At 39.9% G+C, this 20,539-nt stretch overlaps 2 protein-coding genes and 1 pseudogene across 3 annotated transcripts in view; 2 read left to right on the forward strand and 1 right to left on the reverse strand.

The window, feature by feature from the left end:
- LOC136856677 (G patch domain-containing protein 1-like) overlaps positions 1-4,861 on the forward strand; it is an 84,485-nt gene extending 79,624 nt beyond the window's left edge. Inside the window, exons 12-15 of the mRNA XM_067134736.1 lie at positions 2,251-2,320; positions 2,477-2,649; positions 2,829-3,030; positions 3,907-4,861. Of these exons, the coding sequence (XP_066990837.1) occupies positions 2,251-2,320; positions 2,477-2,649; positions 2,829-3,030; positions 3,907-4,818 (1,357 nt within the window). The 3' untranslated portion in view covers positions 4,819-4,861. The remainder of the gene's footprint in view (positions 1-2,250; positions 2,321-2,476; positions 2,650-2,828; positions 3,031-3,906) is intronic.
- Pat1 (Protein interacting with APP tail-1) overlaps positions 1-20,539 on the reverse strand; it is a 362,655-nt gene that overhangs the window by 234,504 nt on the left and 107,612 nt on the right. The gene's annotated exons all lie outside the window — the stretch shown is intronic.
- On the forward strand, positions 8,256-9,488 carry LOC136856678 (piggyBac transposable element-derived protein 4-like; annotated as a pseudogene).

Here is a 20,539-nt window from a genome sequence, read left to right on the forward strand (position 1 = left end):
GTTTGTGATAAGGTGTAGGAAAAATAGGACCATCTGGGATGTTTGCCGTGACATCTAGGTAATCAGTAAGTGCTAGAATCGGGCATAATATTTTATATTAAATACCGAGTTTCTTTATCAGCAAAGGGGATTTTCCCATAAAAAGGTCCTCATTCTTGGCCACTAGACAACAGCAAATGACAATGAGGTGTATGAGTGGTGAAATGTTGTCGTTGTCCAAGAGAGCCCAGTACACTAATCTGAGCTCCTAATGCCAAAGCAGTCAGGAAGACTGCCTTTTGGAGCATATGAGTTGTAGTTGTATTGGGGCCATGAATTGAGGGGATGACAGGAGTCTAAGAACCTTATTCAGGGACCACGGAATGGGAAACCTTGCAGGAGCTGACCTTTGCAGTGTAAAAGACTGGAGAATAGAATTAACAATTTCTATATTAGAATAAATTCCAAACCATAAGGTAAGGGTTCTCACCAATGCTGCTCTGTATGCCATGATTGTTGAAATAGCAAGGCGCTTGACCTCGAAAGATAATAAAATATAAAACTGTTTTAACAGATTTCAACTTGGTTCTCAGTGTGGTGGTAATCTAACCACATTTCCCATACAGACTGGTATGTTGGATAGGTGAAGGCCTTAGTTGTGCACTACATACCTAGCAATGTTAGGCAAATAATCTCCACAGTAGACTAGATTTAGAAGTCCATGTGAAGGTCACGGCTCGGAAAGGAAGATGTGTAGACGACTTCCCCCCTTCTGTCTGGGATAGAACAACGGACGGCAATGGAATCTTTTCTTTTGCCTATTGTTGAAGAAATAAGGGGCCAATGACCTTTAGGCTAATTCAGGGCTACTAGGTAAGCAGTTCCATTGAAAGCTAGTAGATAGTTCAAAGCTCTTTGAAATCTGTGACAATGAAGGAAAAAGGTTTATCCTCCTCCATTTGTTCCAGTCTTGTAGGAATGCATCTCTTGCTACTGCCTGAATGTCCAGGTTCAAAGACACATACAATGAAAGAATAAGGTGCTTTCTCAATCGGCGGAGGTTGGGAACGAGCAAGGAACTGGTCTTAGGTGAAGGATGATTAGAGACTGTAAGCTCAGGAATGAGGAAAACTCAAGTTGCAGCTTCAGGATAATTTTGGTTCTCACAGGGATTGGAGGACAGCAACTGGGCAAAAGGGTCTCGGTAACATTATTAAAAACTTCAGTGGCCAAGACAATAGGATGTGAGAAGTCAGTGTTGAGATGCACAAGCGCATACCCTACAGGCATAGCAGTACTGGAAAGATGGAGCCACAGCAGGTGGCAGTACTGATAGTGTACTGTATTGGAACTGCAGGCAAGGAACTCAAGGATATGACCGTACATGACTAGTTGAGGGAAGAACAGCACAGGAGGCTGTTACCTCATTCATGATTACAACCCATAAAGTCTGTGCCTTTTCTTTTGCTCTAGCTTTGGGATACAATTTGGAGCTATCTACCATCCGTAGGGTGGGCACCTGGCATTTTTGAAATACATATGCCAAATTTTCTTTGTGATGTCACTCATAAGACACTGGATTCAAATTGGTTGAGTCCCACTGTTCTGGCAGGCCATGTACTTTTAGTGGGAAAGGGCTTAAATAACTGATTTTCCTCATCCTCATAATTAACTTCTCAGCAGTATGGTACTTTGGAGCCATGTATTTGCTATTGTACCTGCTTTTATACCTTTTATGCTCGGTGATTGTCCTTTTGTAGGTTCTTCTACTACATTTCCCATTACAGTACTTAAGGAAGTGCCTATGTTCATTCCACACCCTTGAAGGCATTTGATGTCATGGAGATGTATGAAAACTTGTACTATCAGAAGAGTATTTGTTGTTTTTATGTATGTTTGTGTATACAAGGTCTGTGAAAAATAAGGAGTATACTAGGCTTGCAGAAATGATTATGTGTGGAAGAAAATTTTTTCTCCTGCACCACTATTGTATTTTGTATATGCATTCATCATATAATAGTGTATGTATAATGGTACAGATAATGATTCATAAATGAGTAATTTGTAACAGCATCTTTAAATAGTAAAGTACAGTAATGTTCATTAGTCTAACCTTAGCCTAGTCTCAAAGTTCCAAAGTTTCAATAGCATACCTTGACACTCATTATCGCCAGAAAAAAAAAAAAGTGTCCATGAGTACATTATATATAAGGAAAGAATTCTTGTGATGTTGTTTCTCCCTTGCTAATGTTAAAATTTGTTACATTTCAGATTTATATCAGCTGTAGTCGAAGATAAAGGACCATTGCTTAAAGATGGACTTAATGAAGATATCCCCAAGGTAATATATTTAGCATACATTTTAATAAAGACACTGGGTTAGAACTTACTGAAATAAACTTGAAATACAGTGTAACAGTATCATAATTTATTTGGATAAATGTATTAAGCACAAATATCTGGAAAATTCATGTACCTTTTGCTGTATCGTATGTAGCCCTCGGAAGGATCCTCAACATCAGGAACTGATGCACTAAGTCATGATGTGGCAGATGATCGTATTAAAGCTGCCCGAATGAGTATGTTTGGCAAACTTACACAGACTGTTGTCGACTGGCACCCAGATCGTCTTTTGTGCAAGAGGTTTAATGTTCCAGACCCTTATCCCGAGTAAGTGATTTGCCATTCTTCAAAGCAGTGTGCATTTATGAGTATTTATATAATAAAGTTGTTGATTTAAGTTGTTTCTTTAATATTTACTAGGTTTAATTCTTCTTAATATTCAGTTTGTTTTTCTGATGTTTGCCTACTGAGCAGATTATTCATTAACTTTATTGTAATTGTTCCAGTTCATCTTTTGTTGGTGTGAGGAAGACCAAGCGAGACAAGTTCTCCCTTTTCTCATTTTTAGAGGCACCTTCAGAAAATGCTTGGAATCGCCAGGGGAAATCCTCAGGCCCACCATCAGATTCACCAAAAAGAGAAGAGTCTCAGGATAAAAGTTTTCAGGATGCAAATCTTGAGGAAGTTTCAGAAACATACGGACTTAAGGTGGGTGTATCTTTCGTTATTGCTATTTTTTAACAGCCATACTAGTTTTAGTTGTTTAGGTATTTGTTAGGATTACTTTTCAAGAGAAGAGTTTACAGTAACATTTTCAAAATAGATGAATAAATTTACTGTATCCGCACAAAATTGCAGTTTGTAATGGCCCAATGAAAACAAATCCTGGAGAAAATTGTCTTCATTTAAGCATGTAAAGTATGAAAAGTCTTGGATATGCCATTTTACTTATATGCAAGTATGAAAAGACTCGGATGTGCTATTGTAACAGGATGGGTGACAGTCAAATTAAAGGTATTGTATCATTTCATAATTCAAGACTGAAAAAAATAGATATCTGACCACTCCTGAGGTAAAGCTGTAGTTCTCAGGCCCCCTATTAAAGGTTACTGCAAGGGTGAAGCAAAAGGTTTAGAGGCCATAGCTCCAATTTACAAATACTGTGGACACAAGAATTATTTTTGTGTAAGTGAACTAAAGTGAACCTTAGCAGTGGCTTAATGTATTGTTGTGTGCTTTCATGAAATAACCTGAATGCAATTATTTATCAGTATATTTATCACAAGTGTCAGTCATTTGAAGTAGTGAAAATGATTAAATCAGTAGAGGAATGTGCAGATTCATCCTACCTTGCATGTTAAGAACAGAAATGCCATCTTTTTACCTTTACTGCTGTGCTGATCTGTTCATCCAGTAAATGTTTCATAAATTGACTGGATCATTTCATCAGCAGTAGATAATAGACATGTACACTTTGACCAGTATTTTATATAAAAAACTATTGTCTCTGTTAACCTTCTAGTTTTTTTTAATCTGTTTGGATCTTTTGAATATCACAGTAAAAAATTTTTTTGGGTTTTGCAGGTTCCTATAGATGGGCCACCAACAATGGACCTCTTCAAGGCAATATTCCAGGATTCAGATACAGATTCAGAGAGTGAAGAGGAGAACACAGAAGACAAAGGAAAGGAAACTGAAAAGGAAAAGAAAAGCCCTAACATGGAAGGCTCATCCTCTGGAAATGAAGCCTTAGTCTTACCAAGAGATAAGAGGAAATCTCCAGAGACAAGTGGAGTTGATCAGAATAATTTCAATATAACAAATTCCTTAGATAATTTCTTGTCTGACATGAGGAGGGGGAGAATGAGCAATACAGAGCCAGTGTCTACTACAGCTCAAGAGAAAAAGAGAGTCAGTAGATTTGAGCCAAAGAGAGATGAGTCTGGAAGTATATCAGAAAACATTCCCAAACCTGTTTTTATGCCACGTAAAAACATAAATCCTGCGTCAGATGTACATGCTAAAGGCATATTTGCCAACATAGATTTTGACCTCCTTAATAGTTACAGAAATTCAGTTCCTTGTGATAAGGACAGTGAAAATTCCACTCAAAACAATGAAGTAAAAACACAAAGTGGTGGAATTGGTAATAATAGCCAGAAGTACAGCAGTGATTCATCTGCTGATTCTGAAGATGAATATGGACCACCTGTACCTGTACATCTTAAGAACAGACAACAGGTGATTAGGTCTACTCCATTTTCTGTTAGTCAGTTAAAGGCAAGTCAAGAATCTAACTCTGAGGGAGAGGATCAGTGGGTTGTGAAAAAGGACAAAAAGAATCACAAGAAACATCGACATGAGGATAAACACAAAAGGAGAAAAGAAAAGAAAAAGAAAAAGCATAAAGAACAAAGACACAAGAGAAAATCATCCAAAAAGCATAAAAGAAAGACCAGTAATAGTAGTAGTCCATCTGATTCATCAGATAATTAATTTCTTGTAAATATCTGTTATTGATTATAAATTTACTTTTTAATGTGTCTTTTATTTTACTTTACTAATGACAGCATGTACTGGATATATAAAAGTTTGGAGTTATAGAAAATTTGGAGAAATTGTGTTTGAGTTTTTGAATATCCACTGTTCCAATAATGCTGTTTTTAAAGAAAACAGGTTTTGATGTAGGAAAAACCTATTTTTGGTAGCTGGTATGAGTCCTCAAAGGAGGTACCCTTATGGTCCTGCAGTGGCTCCTTAATAAGAACCAACCAATATCAAATAATTCTCTCATAGTTGGTCTTGTCCAGAATAGTGCCTGCTGACCTGACACAGTGATAGAATATGAAAGGACCCAGGGCAGCAAGGCTCTGTCGCTTGCCTACAGTAACTACCTTGGTCTTTCCATTCACTTTCAAACACAAATGAGGCAACAGTGTGTGAGGAAGCCATGTTTTCACTGCTCACAAAGGCTGTGAATGGAAACATCCGACTAAGATTCATCAGAGAAAGTGGGTGGGTTTTATGACTTGTAGAGGCTACCAAAAATAGGTTTTTCCTATGTTAAAATTGCCTTTTGACAGTGTAGTCCCTATTTGTCCTTAAAGGAGCATATAAAAGAAACTGATAGGTGATGAAATTTCCTAGCTCCTAATTAAGGAATCTCAGTGACTCAGACAAAAACGAAGTCCATGTAAGTTATTACAGGCCTTTTATTCATGACACCCATTAGAATTTAACAGTGGAGAAGGATAGGAAAAAACCTATGTGTTACCTATGTGGTTCTAAAGTGACTTACTTAATTATGTTGGGTTAGGATGCAGGATTATTGCTTAACACAGGCAATATATCTGAATTACCGCAGTATCAAGGAGGCTCTTCACTTTCTGCTGAGGTTTCTGAGGTACCTAGGAGGCTGGGACTCGCCATACCAACTACTGACACACAGTGTAGTCTAATTTGTTTGATCTCATGGCAGTAATGTTTAAGGAATACTGGCTCTGATAACCATCCTGTAAACTGAGAGACTTCTTCAAAAGAAATATTTCCAAAGAAACCCAGTGATATGCTCACCTTCTGGACATCATACAATTTAGGAAAGGAGTCAGGGTCTGCCTTCTTAATTAATTATCATCTCATGCAGAGATATTGACTTGTTTGTGATAGAGTGTAAGAGAAGAGTACATCTAGTATCTCAACATGATGTTAAGGTAAAACTGGAGTGATCAGCCTGGGCATAATGTCTCATCTGTAACACTAAGTTCCTTCTAAAGAATAGAATATCCTGCCTCTTCAAAGGGTCCTCATCCCTGGCCAAAGAATGGCAGGCCAAGAGACAACAGTTACTGTTGCATGGAAATGGGAAACCATTTCCATTAACCTCCAAACTATATAGATTCCTTATTCAGACAGGAGAAAATTATTCCACTAATTAAATGCTGAATGGCCAAAAGTGCCCTGGTGTTTTACCTTGACAACCTAAATTCCATAAAACGAATCAGTATTCCAATAATGGCAGTAAAGCTGTGAAGCATGTCTGGCAAAGACTCATTCACTCTCTTTGTTGATTGTGTTCTTGCAGAGTACCATTTTTGTGTGATGATTCTGCTTGTGTTTACTTTCTATAATAGTTGACTTTGGTGTCAATTTAAAAAACCTAATTGGTTTTAATTTATTGAAGTACAGTAAGTTAAAAAAAAAAATAACCAAAATGAAATGCCCAAATGACCAGTTGGAGGCAGCTGGTAACAAACATTTCAAAATACATTCCCTGGATACTTCATACAGCACTTAGTTCGCACGCGTGAGAAAAACAACACTTACAACATTATCACCTTAATACCACTAACCCATAAAGAAAAAATTCTCAAACCACCAATTATCACCTCTGGTAACGACCGGTAAACAGCGCCACGCCCCCCTCTCCCGCTCAGCTGATCATCAGTTGTTTTCTCGCGTTAAATCGAGAGTGGTTCTCTCGGCTTCGCTTCACTTTCAACTTTAGGATTTCCTTATTCCTGTTTTGTCACCTGCTTTTTATTCCCAATATGGATTCCGAAGGATTATCATCACAGGACTTTGACAAGTGTGACTCCAGACGCAGCTGTAAAAATTGCAAGACTCGGATGAGTAGCCTGTCTAATGATAGACATTCTATTTGTAATTCTTGTAGAGGGGAGCATTGTACGGAGAGTAAGAAATGTGCCGATTGTGAACAATGGTCATCTGATGAGTTTGCCAGATATGTCAAACATCAAAAATCTCTAGTGCAAAAACGAAAATCTAACGCTAAGACGGCTGCTATTCAAGGGGTTATCGAGGAGCCCTTAACACGTTTCCTGCGACAGCCATAATGGCTGGAATGCTGGTACTGTGACAGTAGTAAAACTGCTCTATTGTCAGTACCAAAGGAGACAACAAGGGGAGAGGTTGTTCATGCTTGTCTCTCACAAGATAGACTTTGTTGAGGTAAGAAAAGCCGTGACCCACCATTGGTTCCCATCGCATCTGAATGAAAATTTTATTACTGCAGTGCGATGGGACCCATCGGTGGGTCCCACCGGTGGGTCCCACTTGAATTTTTTTTTTAATTGTAGCTAACCACTCTGTATCTATGAGACCTGCTATCATGTAATAAATATTTATATATAATTTACGTATTTGAGGGTTTGGTTAGGGTTTCCTTTTCTTTCTTTTTTTGATTTATATGTAATTTATATATTTGAGGGTTTGGTAAGGGTTTCCTTTTTTGTCTTTTTTTTTTTTCTTAGGCAGTGAATGACCTAATATGACCCATAGTTTTGAATCTTTTCTAAATTTCTATAAATCAATCAGTAATTTTATATATTGTTTTACCTTAGTATCAAAACTTTACACAGCATATCATCTTTGCAGGTGTTACAATGTTGGCTTCCAACTTTTATGGAAGTAAAAAAATCTGATGGAAATGAAAGCTCCAATTCTGAAGAAGAACTGTCTTCTGAAGAAGACACTTCTGATGATGAATATATTTATTCAGAAACAGGAAGCAGTTCATCAAGTGAAGAGTCTCTCCATGATGATTCTGAAAATCAAATCACTGAAGAAGAGCAAGAAAATGAGGAAGAAAATGAGGAAGAAATTTTGAATGAAGACACAAGTCCACCAAATGCCGAGTGGATAAAAGTGACTAAGAAAGTTCGACAACATGGATTTACTGGGAAAGAAGAACTTTGTGTAACTGTGCATCCATTGTCTACAGATAACCAAATTTGGCCTATTGATGTTTACAAACAAATAATTACTGATGATATTATAAATCTAATTGTTCAAGAAACCAATCGATATGCTGAGCAGAAAATTTCTTGGTTACTGTAACAAGAAGATCGAAATTACGGCAGTGGGTTCCTACAAATAACGAAGAAATTGAAAAGTTTATTGGACTTATCATTTACATGGGATTGGTTCCATTCCCTGAGATCCAATTATATTGGTCAAAAAGCATCCTTTATAAGAATGAAATTGTTCCAAAAACAATGAGTAGAGACCGCTTCCTCTTGCTCTTGCAAATGTTACATTTTGCAACAATGAAGAACCTAATGTGGGAAGAGATTGGAAAATAAGAAAATTACTAGATATGATTTTGGTGCAGTATCAATCAATCTATAAATCAGGATCTGTTATAATTGATGAGAGTATGGTGCCTTTCAGAGGTCCGTGTCATTTTCAGACAGTACATCCCTGGAAAGAGCCATAAGTATGGATGCAAACTGTTCAAACTTTGCACTCCTGATGGATACACTCTAAACATGGAGTTATATACTGGTGTAGGAGTAGCTACTCCACCTCTAAGTAAGACTGAATCTCTTGTAGTAAGACTCCTTGCAAATCATATGGATATGGGAGTGACTTTGTTTGCAGATAATTACTATATCTCCAGTTTCTTAGGAGAGTATCTTCTTCAGCGGAAGACTTACTATGTGGCACAGTAAGAGTCAATAGAAAGTATCTTCCAAAGTCAGTTACAAAAGCAAAACTAAAGAGAGGTGAAATTAAAGCCTCAGAAAATAAGAATGGAGTGAAAGTATTCAATTGGAAAGATAAAAGATATGTTGTGACTCTATCAACAGTTCCAGAACATGATGCTACTCTAATCAACACAGGTAAAGTCACAAGGACTGGTTTACCTATCAAGAAACCTCAAAGTGTGTTAGACTATAATAAGTGCAAGAAAGGAGTTGATTTATCAGATCAAATGTCATCATAATATTCACCTCTGAAGAAGTCAAGAAAATGGTACAGAAAAAGTAGCATTAGAATTTATTGCTGGTACTTCTATAGTGAATGCTTGGGTACTTTACAATAAGTACTTTGCTGTCAAGAAAATGTCATAACGTGCATTCAAGGAATCTATTGTCTTATACTATACTAGTGGTATCATGAAGGAAAAAAACAAACCAGGAAAATCAAGTATGAATATTTCAGGAAAATCTTCACATTGTCTCAAAGAAGCAGAAGGACAGAAAAGAAAAACAAGGAAACGATGCAGAGGCTGCTACGAAATGTTAGCAGCAAATGAAGGATCCAAAGTGGCCAAAATCAAGTCAAGAAAGGTTTCCACATATTGTGACTCATGTGATGGCACTCCATATCTATGTTTATCATGTTTCAATCTCAAACATAACTAGTGATATGATTTTTCATTAGCAAATGGAATGGAAAACTAATTTTCTTATATACTGAATGTCAGACAAATTTTTCTTTTGCAATTATTTCAATAAAACTTAGTTTTCTTATTTTTTTGTATAATTCAACCCTTTGATAGCAATACTGATCTACTAAAATAATAAATGCAATTAAAAGTTTAAGTTTTTTTATAAGTAAAAAAATAATTTTATTCTATTGGGACCCACCGGTGGTCACATTGCAACAAATGAGAGAACAGTGTGACCCACTGGTGGGTCCCATCGTTGGAAACGTGTTAACCGAACCTTCTCCGGGTAATAGCAATGATGTAAATGTTGTAGATGCTTCCGGTGAGCACCTGTCAAAATCTGATATAATTGATCTTATTAATAAATCAGTCAGTCAATTTTCTGCATCTTTTTCGGATCAGATTGCTGAATCGATGCAGATGTCTTTTATTGAATTAGGCAATCTTTTAGATAGAAGATTAGGGACTGAAGATGATGATGTTTGTACCACTAACCCTTCTTTTTCAGACATTCCCCGACTGCCTCGGTCTGCCATTCCTCTAATAAAGGAATTAATGATCCACCTCTGCTTAACCCCTGAGAAGTGTCATGTCGGCATGGGGGGGAACCAGTTGGCCCGGTGCAGTCGGGTATTTCTTTTTCCCCTGATATTATTAATTGTATTGATTTTGTTAAAGCTAGGCAATTAGGTTTAAATATTCCTGAGCGTGTAGCTCAACTTGCTTATTCTCAGCGATCTGACGTGCGTCATAGTTCAGATGTCGCATCTCAGGGTTTGCCGTGCAGTATAGATGCGAATCTTGATGGGTCAGTTTCTCAGGGTCATGGTGATGGTGTTTTTCCTCCGCAAGGTGTTGGGTCGTCGCAGGTTTCTCCTGCACCTGTGGTTTTGCAGGTTCATCCTGTCATCAGGTTGTCACAAGATATTCTTGCTTCTGGGAGTTCGCAGGTTCCACCTGTGTCCAGGCTTTCAGGCTCTCCCTGTGCTGGGTTGTTCAGGCTTTGCCTTCAGTCCATTGTCTCTGCGATTTCGGTGTCGGGTTCATTGTCTGGGTCTTAGCAAGGTGTTCCTGCTTCAGATATTTTGCAGTCTCACTCTTCCGCTTCTTTTTCGCAGAGTTCAGCTGCTCCTTGTCATTCGCAGCTTCATCCCTCGTCTGGCGAGAGCAGTTCGCAGTTTCCTTCTGCTTCTACTTCTGTCCCTTTGTCTTCTCTGGGTTCTTCACATTCTTCTCAGGCTCCTGGGTGTTCGCAGGATTCATCCTTTCCTCCTCCTCCTCAGAAGTCGGTTGGGTTTGATTTTTCTAATTTTCAGTCTGTTTCTAATGAGGATGATGCTTCGTCTATTTGGGATTCTGGTTCTGATTCCCCACTTGACGAGGTTTTTAAGCTTATTTGGGCTTTCCATCCAGAATCCATTCCGGAACCTTCCAATCCTCCGAAAGGTTGCGCCTTAGAGAAGATTTATTCCTCCAAGGTTAAGGAGGGTAAATCAGAGCATAGAGTAAATCTTTACGATAGAGTTTCGGAGGTTATCCAAGATGTTAGAAATAGATTTCAATCCTCACTATCGGAAGGTAAGGTTTCACTTTGTCCTCTTCCTCATAAGAAGAAATTATATTTAGCTCCAGATTCACCTGATCTTGCGGGTTCTCCCAAACCTAACGTAGCTTTAGGTAGGCTTTCGCCCCTGTTTCGCAGAAGAGGTCCTTGAGCATCTCGTATGATGAATGTTCCCGATTAGAATCTTTAGGTCGTCACCAGCTGGAAAATAATTCTTTTTCTTTCTGGCTCCTCTCCACTCTCCTCAACTTCATTAAAGAATCGGGATTTGTCCCTCCGGATCCCTCGATCTTTGAGGCTCTCATTCAGTCTTTTTCCATTTCTCTAGTTAATTCCTCCAATATTGCTGCCTCTATCGCTACCTTCCTTCAAGTCAAGAGAAGGGAAGGTATCTTATCTCATTGCCTCCGCATGTACAACAATTCCAAAAGACCCAATTATTGTCCTCCCCCTTAGCAGGTCAGGATTTATTTGAGCAAGAGACTCTAGAAAGAGTCATTAGTGAAGTTAAAGATGACTCCACTACTTCAGCCCAGTTAGCTATTTCTAAGGCGGTCAAACTGCCCTCTTTTTCTTCAGCCAGGTTCCTCCGGAAGGCCTCTTCTGGGGTTAATGTCGGCGCCTCTACTTCTGGCTCCGGTAGAGGTAGGGGCTCTTATCGAGGCGGAAAATCTAATTTTGTCAATAAGCGTGCGGCTTCTCCAGCGCCGCAGGCCCCTCCTGCGAAATCTCCCCGTGGGCGATCTCCTAGAGGACGGGGTTTTCGCCGCTAGGAGTCATTCCCTTGTCCGGTTCAGATTGGCGGCTGTCTGTCCCTTCACTGGACATCTTGGAGGGACAAAGGTGTAGACTCGTGGGTGGTGGAAGTCCTCAGGGAGGGGTATGCGATTCCTTTCCACACCCCTCCCCCTCTCTCTGGGACTCCCATCACCCTCGATTTGTATTCCCCTCTTTCCATCAGAGGGATAGCGCTGGAGGAGGAGATCCGAGCTCTTCAGCAGAAGGGTGCAATCGAGCCCGCGTCTCCGTCTCCAGGCTATTACAGCCGCATGTTCATGGTGCCCAAGGCGACCGGAGGATGGGGACCCATTATCGATCTCTCCATCCTAAACACCTTTATTGTAAAGACCAAATTTCATATGGAGACTACCCAGTCTGTCCTTCAGTCCATTCGGAGGGACGACTGGATGGTCTCCATAGATCTGAAGGACGCCCTACCTTCAGATTCCTATTCGTCCATCGTCCACGCAAGTTCCTCCGCTTTCGTAGCTGGAGGCAGGGCTTGGCAATTCAAAGTCCTGTGTTTTGGTCTTACTACGGCACCTCAGGTGTTCACGAGGATAATGGCTCCTGTATCTGCTCTTCTCCACCAGGCCGGAGTAAGGATACTCCGGTACATGGATGATTGGCTGGTTCTGGCTTCTTCGAAGGAAGCAATGATGCGGGCAAGGGACCTGGTAATAGACCTGTGTCAGACTCTCGGAATTGTTATAAATTTCGAGAAGTCCAATCTGACACCCTCTCAATCTATGACTTACCTGTGGGGTCAGGTTGGAGTCCTCGATTTTGAGGGCTTTCCCGACTCCCTTGAGGGTAGAAAGGTTCTTCTCAATAGCAGAAGAATTTCTATCCTCAAGGGAGCAATCTGCAGCATTTTGGAGGGTTCTCTTGGGCCATCTGTCTTCTCTGGCTCATCTAGTTCCTGGAGCTCAGCTTCGCATGAGGGCACTCCAACTGGCTCTCAGGAGGAGCTGGGACTTCGACGACGACTCTGTCCTGATCCCTTGGTTCTCGGCTTGTCACGACGACCTTCTCTGGTGGATGGAAGAGGATCGTCTTGCATAAGGAATCTCTCTCGTGACCTCCCCGCCAGAGCTTCTGTTTTGGTCCGACGCCTCGGACGTGGGTTGGGGCGCAAATCTGACGAACCAATTCGCCTCAGGGATTTGGTCCAGCGAGGAATCCGTCCTATCCATCAATGCAAGGGAGCTGATTGCGGTGGAGAGGGGTCTTCACTTTTTTCAGGATTTGCTCAAGAGCCGGACGGTGGCTGTCTTCTCGGACAACACGACAGCAATCTCGTATTTGAGACGTCAGGGGGTCCGCTCAGTCGTTCTCAACGATATAGCTCAGAGAATCTTGAGATGGACGGAGACCTTGCAGATCTCTCTCCGCCCTCAGTTTGTTATGGGTCGCTGCAACGTGATTGCAGATGCTCTCTCAAGACCCAACCAAATCATAGGGTCAGAATGGACGCTGGACATGGAAGTTTTCAACAAGCTAAGGAGGAGATGGCCAGTGAACATAGACCTGTTTGCAACATCGCTAAATCACCGTTGCGATGCTTATATTGCGCCAACCTCGGACCCTATGGCTGTGGGGGTGGATGCGATGTTATACCCGTGGGACAATCTTCAGGCTTACGCTTTTCCCCCTTTTGCGATGATCCGCCAGGTGATCAACAAGCTGAAGTCTTCCACCAACTGTCAGCTAACTCTAATTGTTCCACTATGGCTTCAAAGGGAGTGGTTCCCAGATTTGATGGAACACCTTCTGGAACCACCTGTTCCTCTTCCACCCAGACGGAACCTTCTTCGTCAACCTCATGTGCACAGGTTCCACAGAAATCCCCGAATGCTTCGTCTTCATGCGTGTCGACTCTTCAGCGATTCGCGAGAGCCTCAGGGTTCTCTTCTAGAGTGGCTAAGGTCCTTAGCCACTGCAGAAGAAAATCTTCTTTAGCCTCTTATCAATCTAAGTGGAAAGTCTATAGAGGTTGGTGCACGAGGCAAGGACATTCTATTTCGCGTCCTTCCATTCCTAAGGTTACGGAATTCTTTCTGTGGTTATGGGAGCATCGTCATTTCTCTGTCCCTACCATTAAGGCTTACAGGTCTATGCTTTCAGCAGTTTTTAGATTTAAACTACCCTCCATCAGCTCAGACCTGGCCATCAGAGATCTCATTAAAGCCTTCGAGATCAAGCTCCCAGGAAGGCTTCCTCCTTCCCTTCTGGGGATCTTAATGTGGTTTTGCAAGACCTCATGTCTTCTAAATATGAACCCTTGGCATCAAAGGACCCAAGGACCACGACAAAGAAGGTCCTCTTTTTAGTAGCCTTAGCCACAGCTAAAAGGGTCGATGAGCTCCAAGCCCTTTCCTCTTCGGTCCCTTCCTCAGGAGAGGATTTAGTTCTCTCTTATGTCTCCCACTTCCTGGCGAAGACGGAATCGGCTAGTGCCTATTCCCAGGTCTTTTATCCTGAAGTCCCTCAGAGACTTTGTGGGTGATCTCCCTGAGGGTTCACTTCTTTGTTCAGTTAGGGCATTGTCTATTTATCTAGATAGGACTAAGGACCTCGTCCTGCGTCCAAGTGTCCTATTTATTTTTCCTAAGAGACCCAGGAAGAGCATTTCCAAAAATGCCATTTCTTTCTTCCTGAGAAAAGTTATTTCTGGTGCTGGAGCACTGGAAGGTGTAGGGGGTCCTCCTCCCAGGGCCCACAGCATTAGATCTATAGCCACTAGTGCGGCTTTTCTTAAGAATTGTTCTATCTCTAGGGTGTTCTATCTCTAGGCCTCATCCTGGAGATCCAATTCTGTCTTTTCTCTATTTTATTTTAAAGATATTTCATGCAGTTTAGATGGTTGTTCCTCTTTGGGACCTTTTGTTGCTGCGGTCAGTTCATTAATTAATTAACTCATTATTTATTTTATATATTTATATGGTTAAATATATATTTTAAAAATTATTATATTTATGTTCTGATTGTTTAATAAGCAATTTATTAGGTTAAGACATTAACTTCATTATTGCAATTTCCCCGCAGTATGTTTGGGTTAAGTTCTCGAGTCCCTGGCAGGGCGAGACTAACTTGACATGACTAGACTGTTCTCATATAAGAGCAAAGTGGATGTAGGGCTATGTTGCCTCCACACTCTTATCCCTGAGACTCATATAAGAGTAAAGTGGATGTAGGGCTATGTTGCCTCCACACTCTTATCCCTGAGACGCAAAGTCAGACTTTCTCTTATCCCTGAGACGTACCTTCTGACCTCCATGAGTCGGCAGAATTCTGAGTCTAGGTGAATACGCAGCTTCCTTCTATTCTTACCAAGTCAATGAGTAGAATAGTTGGGTAGGTCACTAATCAACCTCTAGTACGATCGATCCCACCTCCAGTAAAATTTTGGGAATCGTGCTGTATGAAGTATCCAGGAAATGTATTTTGAAATGGAATTTTCATTCAAAAATTAATTTCAGTATACTTACCTGGATACTTCATACATCCCACCCACCTCCCCACTCTCAATGTTGGGATTACTGATGATCAGCTGAGCGGGAGAGGGGGGCGTGGCGCTGTTTACCGGTGGTTACCAGAGGTGATAATTGGTGGTTTGAGAATTTTTTCTTTATGGGTTAGTGGTATTAAGGTGATAATGTTGTAAGTGTTGTTTTTCTCGTGCGTGCGAACTAAGTGCTGTATGAAGTATCCAGGTAAGTATATTGAAATTAATTTTAGAATGAAAATTCCATTTCTATAATTCAACATAAGAAAATTAGTAAAAAATAAAGTCAGCAGTATATGAACTTTCTGTATCATGCAAAAAACTATGATGAACTGACTATGAAATGATAGATAGTTTATTGTTATTCATAACAGCTTTTCAACATTACAGTTACATGAAAAATATATATTCTCTACCAGAAATTTTGGCTCAGAGCTGAAAAGCACTTAACAATGATTTTTTCTTTGGTCAGTGTAAAGTTGTTATTTGGAATGAATCTTACCTACTGTTAAAGTTAGCTTATATCTTCATGCCTTTAGGTGTGATTGGCATTCAAAATGTGGCGGAATTCTAACCCACAAACAAAACAACACTCACCCTGATCTTCGGTTGCTGGAGATGGATAAGGTCCACGGCCAATCACAGCACACACCCACTTAAACCGACCTCCACCAACAACGAACCAACAAAAAAAGATACACATGAACCATTAATGTGGTCCCAAAAAAACAGACGAACTCCCGTTCACTTTCATGGTTGGACCTCAACTGCCCAAGACTTCCCAAAAACGAAAAACTCCCGACAGACCGACAGACAGAGAGACAGCCGTGAACCACTCACAACGACAATTACACTCTCTCTCTCTCTCTCTCTCTCTCACAAAACGTTGGGAAATGCTAAATAAAAACAAATTTCTTCATCCCTCTATAAAAATACAACAGAATAATGCTTGGCTGACCCTCCAGGAGTGTCTCTGTAATCACCTGTTTTCCTCCAGATGATGTTGGAATGTTTATCTTCTTGTCAGAATTCTTCATGCCATGTCCTTGTGCAGGTGGTGTGAACTGGTGTTAGTAATAATTTTTACTATTTCTGGCTGATTTTCTCATGTACGGTATTGTTTTCTGTTTTTGCATTATGTCATCTGCAGCAACCATAGGTGAAAGCATTAGGCTGTATAGGAAAGAGCTGTGTAAACTGAATGTTTCTGTTGTGCATGATGGCCATGTGTGTGTTAACCTAGCTGTTGAGGCACGAGTGTGGTTTTCTTCTTCTTGTGAAGAAAATAAGGGGTGATCTGATGAGAAGAGAAGATGAATAATTTAGTTGAGTATTGTAAGATGTGAGAGGCCGATAGAGTATGTAGACAATTCATTAGGGCAAGGTGTAAGCCTAATCAGTCTTTCCCTTTTTCTTCAGGTGTTGCTTCTCCTCCTCTTCCATTGCTTGGTAGCCTAGCATAGGTTAATTCTTCTCTCACTCCTGCTCCAATTTCTTTTGCTCCCAATATGGTTCAGGATAATCATAATAGATAACTGAGGGATATTCTTCTTTTGGTTAGAGATTTGACAGTGTATATTAGGGTGAAGATCGTGTTCCCCCCAAATAGTGATTGACCTTTTTCATTTTCCCCCTTGAGAGAGAGAAAGGTGTTGGAGCCGTGGCATCTGTCTGTAGCCCGCCCTCTGGACTGACCTGGGTCTGTTGGTCTCCTCTGTGGACAGGGCACCATGGCGTGTCATGGGACCAAGTTCTGTGCCCTTTGCCACCTTTCTCCACTGTCTTCCAGTTCGAATTCGATGCATTCTCTGAAGGATTTATTTATTAGTTAGTGCTCAAGTTTACCAACTCATGTATGATCCATTTTGGAGAGAGTGGTATTGATGTATGTGAACTGGTAGAGTTATCTAGGGATTATAGACATATTACCTTTACTTCAGTAGTTTCTGAGCCACATGTCAATTCTTCTGATGGTATTTACTCACCCTGTATCGTCCCCCCTGAGTTGCATGTTAAACTTCCCCCCCTTACTCATTTCCCACTCTATCACCTCGTATTTGTCACCTTGTGACAATTGTTCCTATTTGTAATAGTAGCTCTTCCTCTTCCACCTCTTATTTATCTTGAGTAAGTTAGCCTGGGGATAGACTGGGCTCTCGCTTTTTGGCAATTGCCTCTTTTATGTGTTGAGCAGATGGCCCTGGCTGTCATCATGGTTCCATGTTGATGTCACGCGAGAATCCTCTACATTCCTTACCCAGCCATTTGGTACTTACCACCAGCATTCTGTGATGTCATTGCTGGGGTTCCCTGCTTGTCACTTTCTCTGGCGTTTTTCGCATCACTCATCATCCGCAGAACTGCTGTTTAATTCCGTCTCAGTTCTTCCTTGAGACTTGGTGTTTTCAACCCTGCTGTGGTTGGTTCTTTTAGTTTTTAAGTGGTGCATAATTTGCATTGTTCCTCTTACACCCACTTTTGCTGAAGATGAATCTGTTGACTGGCGCTCTTTTGCATACTTCTACCTTGGCTCCTGTTAAGATGAGGAAGAAGTTAACACTGATAACGGTAAGGCACGTATCAAGAAAAGTAGTGCCTTTGGGATAATGGTTGAACAGTCGAAAGAGAAAGCTGGGAAACTGTTTAGTGTTACACAGCTCTGCACCTAACATGAACAATGTAGTGTACTCGCAATGGGTAGAGTGAGCTCTTAGGAACCAACCTAGGTGATGTGCTGGGATGTTGCTGATTTAATCTACATCAACAACTGAGGTGGTCTCGGAAGTGTGTCCCTTAAAGCTGGTTCTTGGAATGCTACTGAATCTAGTTCCGTTTTAGTAGCTGCGTGAGCCGTGTTTGGACTTGGATACAATATCAGTTTTTCACTTTCTTCTGTAATGTTTTTTCACTTTCTTCTGTAAACATCCTTTATGGTGACGTGCAATTTTATTTTATTTTTTTTTTTAAAGAATGTGAGCCAGATCACTCACTGAAGTGGAACTTGAGAGTGGTTTGTAAAATCCTACATGGAACTTTCATGTGAAAAAGGTCGTAGGGGCAAGACCCTTCATGGAAGACTTTAAAGTTAGTGCTAAGAATTTTATATTCTCTTGATTTGAGAAATCTTAGGCAATGGCCTTAAGCATTTAGGCTTAAGGAGACAATGATGGGACACTATCAAAAACAGCTACTAATGGCTGAGCATGACTTTTATAAAATATGTACACAACCATTTCCATTACCATTACAACTGAGTTGTAAAAAGAATAAGACATTCCTCCAATTAGCCTCAGAAATATGTCTATCAAGAGGAGGTTAAAACCCTGATGCTTCAAGAAACTGCCCTTTCAGGACTAATTTTATATAACTATTATCATCATCATCATCTCTTATATGTATCTACATATGTTCATACATATACATACATATCTACATATGCATGCATAAACATATATATCTATCTTTATAATAAAAGTGAATGTTTGTATGTTTGTCCTCTGTAGTAATCCGAACCGCTTGTCAGACCAAGACAAAATTCGGCATGCTGCCCCTATGTGACCCCAGAAAGGTCATAAATCAAAATCAAACCCCAACAACCCCATGACAGACGTACAAACACAGACAAAACAAATGAAATTTTCGTTTTTACTGGTGCTGTCCACCTTTTCTTCAGTAACTTTATGGGAGTCACCACTAGCTTGGGTGGAAAACCACCACCTTTTCTGTTGGTGATGTCATTAAACTCCTTCCACTGCAAACCCTATAATCAGTTTAGTACATCCAGAAAATTAAACAGATGTGTTTGACACTGTTAGAATCACTTTCATTCAGTCTTAAATCAATGTAATTTAAAATATAATTCCTACCACCACACCAGTCAGCCCTTACAATCATTGCCACGGAACAAAGTAGTATCAGACCAAATGCTTCTGTGGCAGACCTACCCACTCATTAAAAAATTACTTGCGACAAAATTACCACATTTTTTTCAGTGTTCATCTTAAGCCAAACGTATCTTAATCATACCCTGCCAATGAAATACAAATTCTTAAGTACCCCGTAGTATTACTGTCATCAACATATCTAAGATAATTTTATTAATATAATTGTTTATTACCTTGGTAAAATCAACATTGAATCAACCTATATCAATAATTTCTATAAGCTGAGACAAAACAAATCCATCACCATCTGCGCATGCGTATTAGCAGACCAAATGCTTCTATGACAGACCTACAGTAGACCCTCATTAAAAAATTACTTGCGGTGAAATTACCACCTTTTTATCAGTGTTCATCTTCAGCCAAATATATCTTAAAATCATACCCTTCCAATAAAATACAGATTCTCAAGTATCTACATACATACATACATACATACATACATACATACATACATACACACATACATATATATATATATATATATATATATATATATATATATATATATATATATATATATATATATATATATATATATATATATATATATATATATATATATATATATATATACAGGCAGTCCCCTAGTTTACGACGGTTCCGACTTTAATTCTGAGGTTACGACGCTTTTCAAATATATTCATCAGAAATTATTTCCCGGCTTTCATACAAAAATTTAACAGTTTAAACATCCCCTCAAACAACATCAAATTGCTCACCCTAGACGTCGAGTCATTATTTACTAAAGTCCCGATTACCGATGTGTTGTCTTTCTTAGAGAGGAAGTTACAACCATATGAAGACCATTTTCCTCTTGGCATAGATAAAACTTTAAAACTTATCAAACTCTGTGTAACTAACAACGTGTTTTCTTTCAATGGTAATTTTACAAACAAAAATTTGGCTGTAGCATGGGAAGTCCCCTATCACCCCTTCTAGCAAACTTGTACATGGAATATTTCGAAACAGAACTTTTGTCGTCTATCAAACCCCATAATATGATCTGGCTTAGATACGTAGATGATATCTTTACTTTCTGGGACAATAGCTGGGGGACTTTAATGAATTTTTAATAGGCTAAATTCGCTAGTTCCGACCATAAAAATTTAAAACAGAATGGGAAAAGGACGGAAAACTGGCGTTCCTAGATGTACTGATCATAAGAAAACAGAACAGGTATGCATTTACAGTATATAGAAAACCCACCTTCGCTGTCTCCTACATTCATT

Source organism: Macrobrachium rosenbergii, chromosome 36, assembly GCF_040412425.1.
Source record: "Macrobrachium rosenbergii isolate ZJJX-2024 chromosome 36, ASM4041242v1, whole genome shotgun sequence".
Classification (NCBI taxonomy): Eukaryota; Metazoa; Arthropoda; class Malacostraca; order Decapoda; family Palaemonidae; genus Macrobrachium; species Macrobrachium rosenbergii.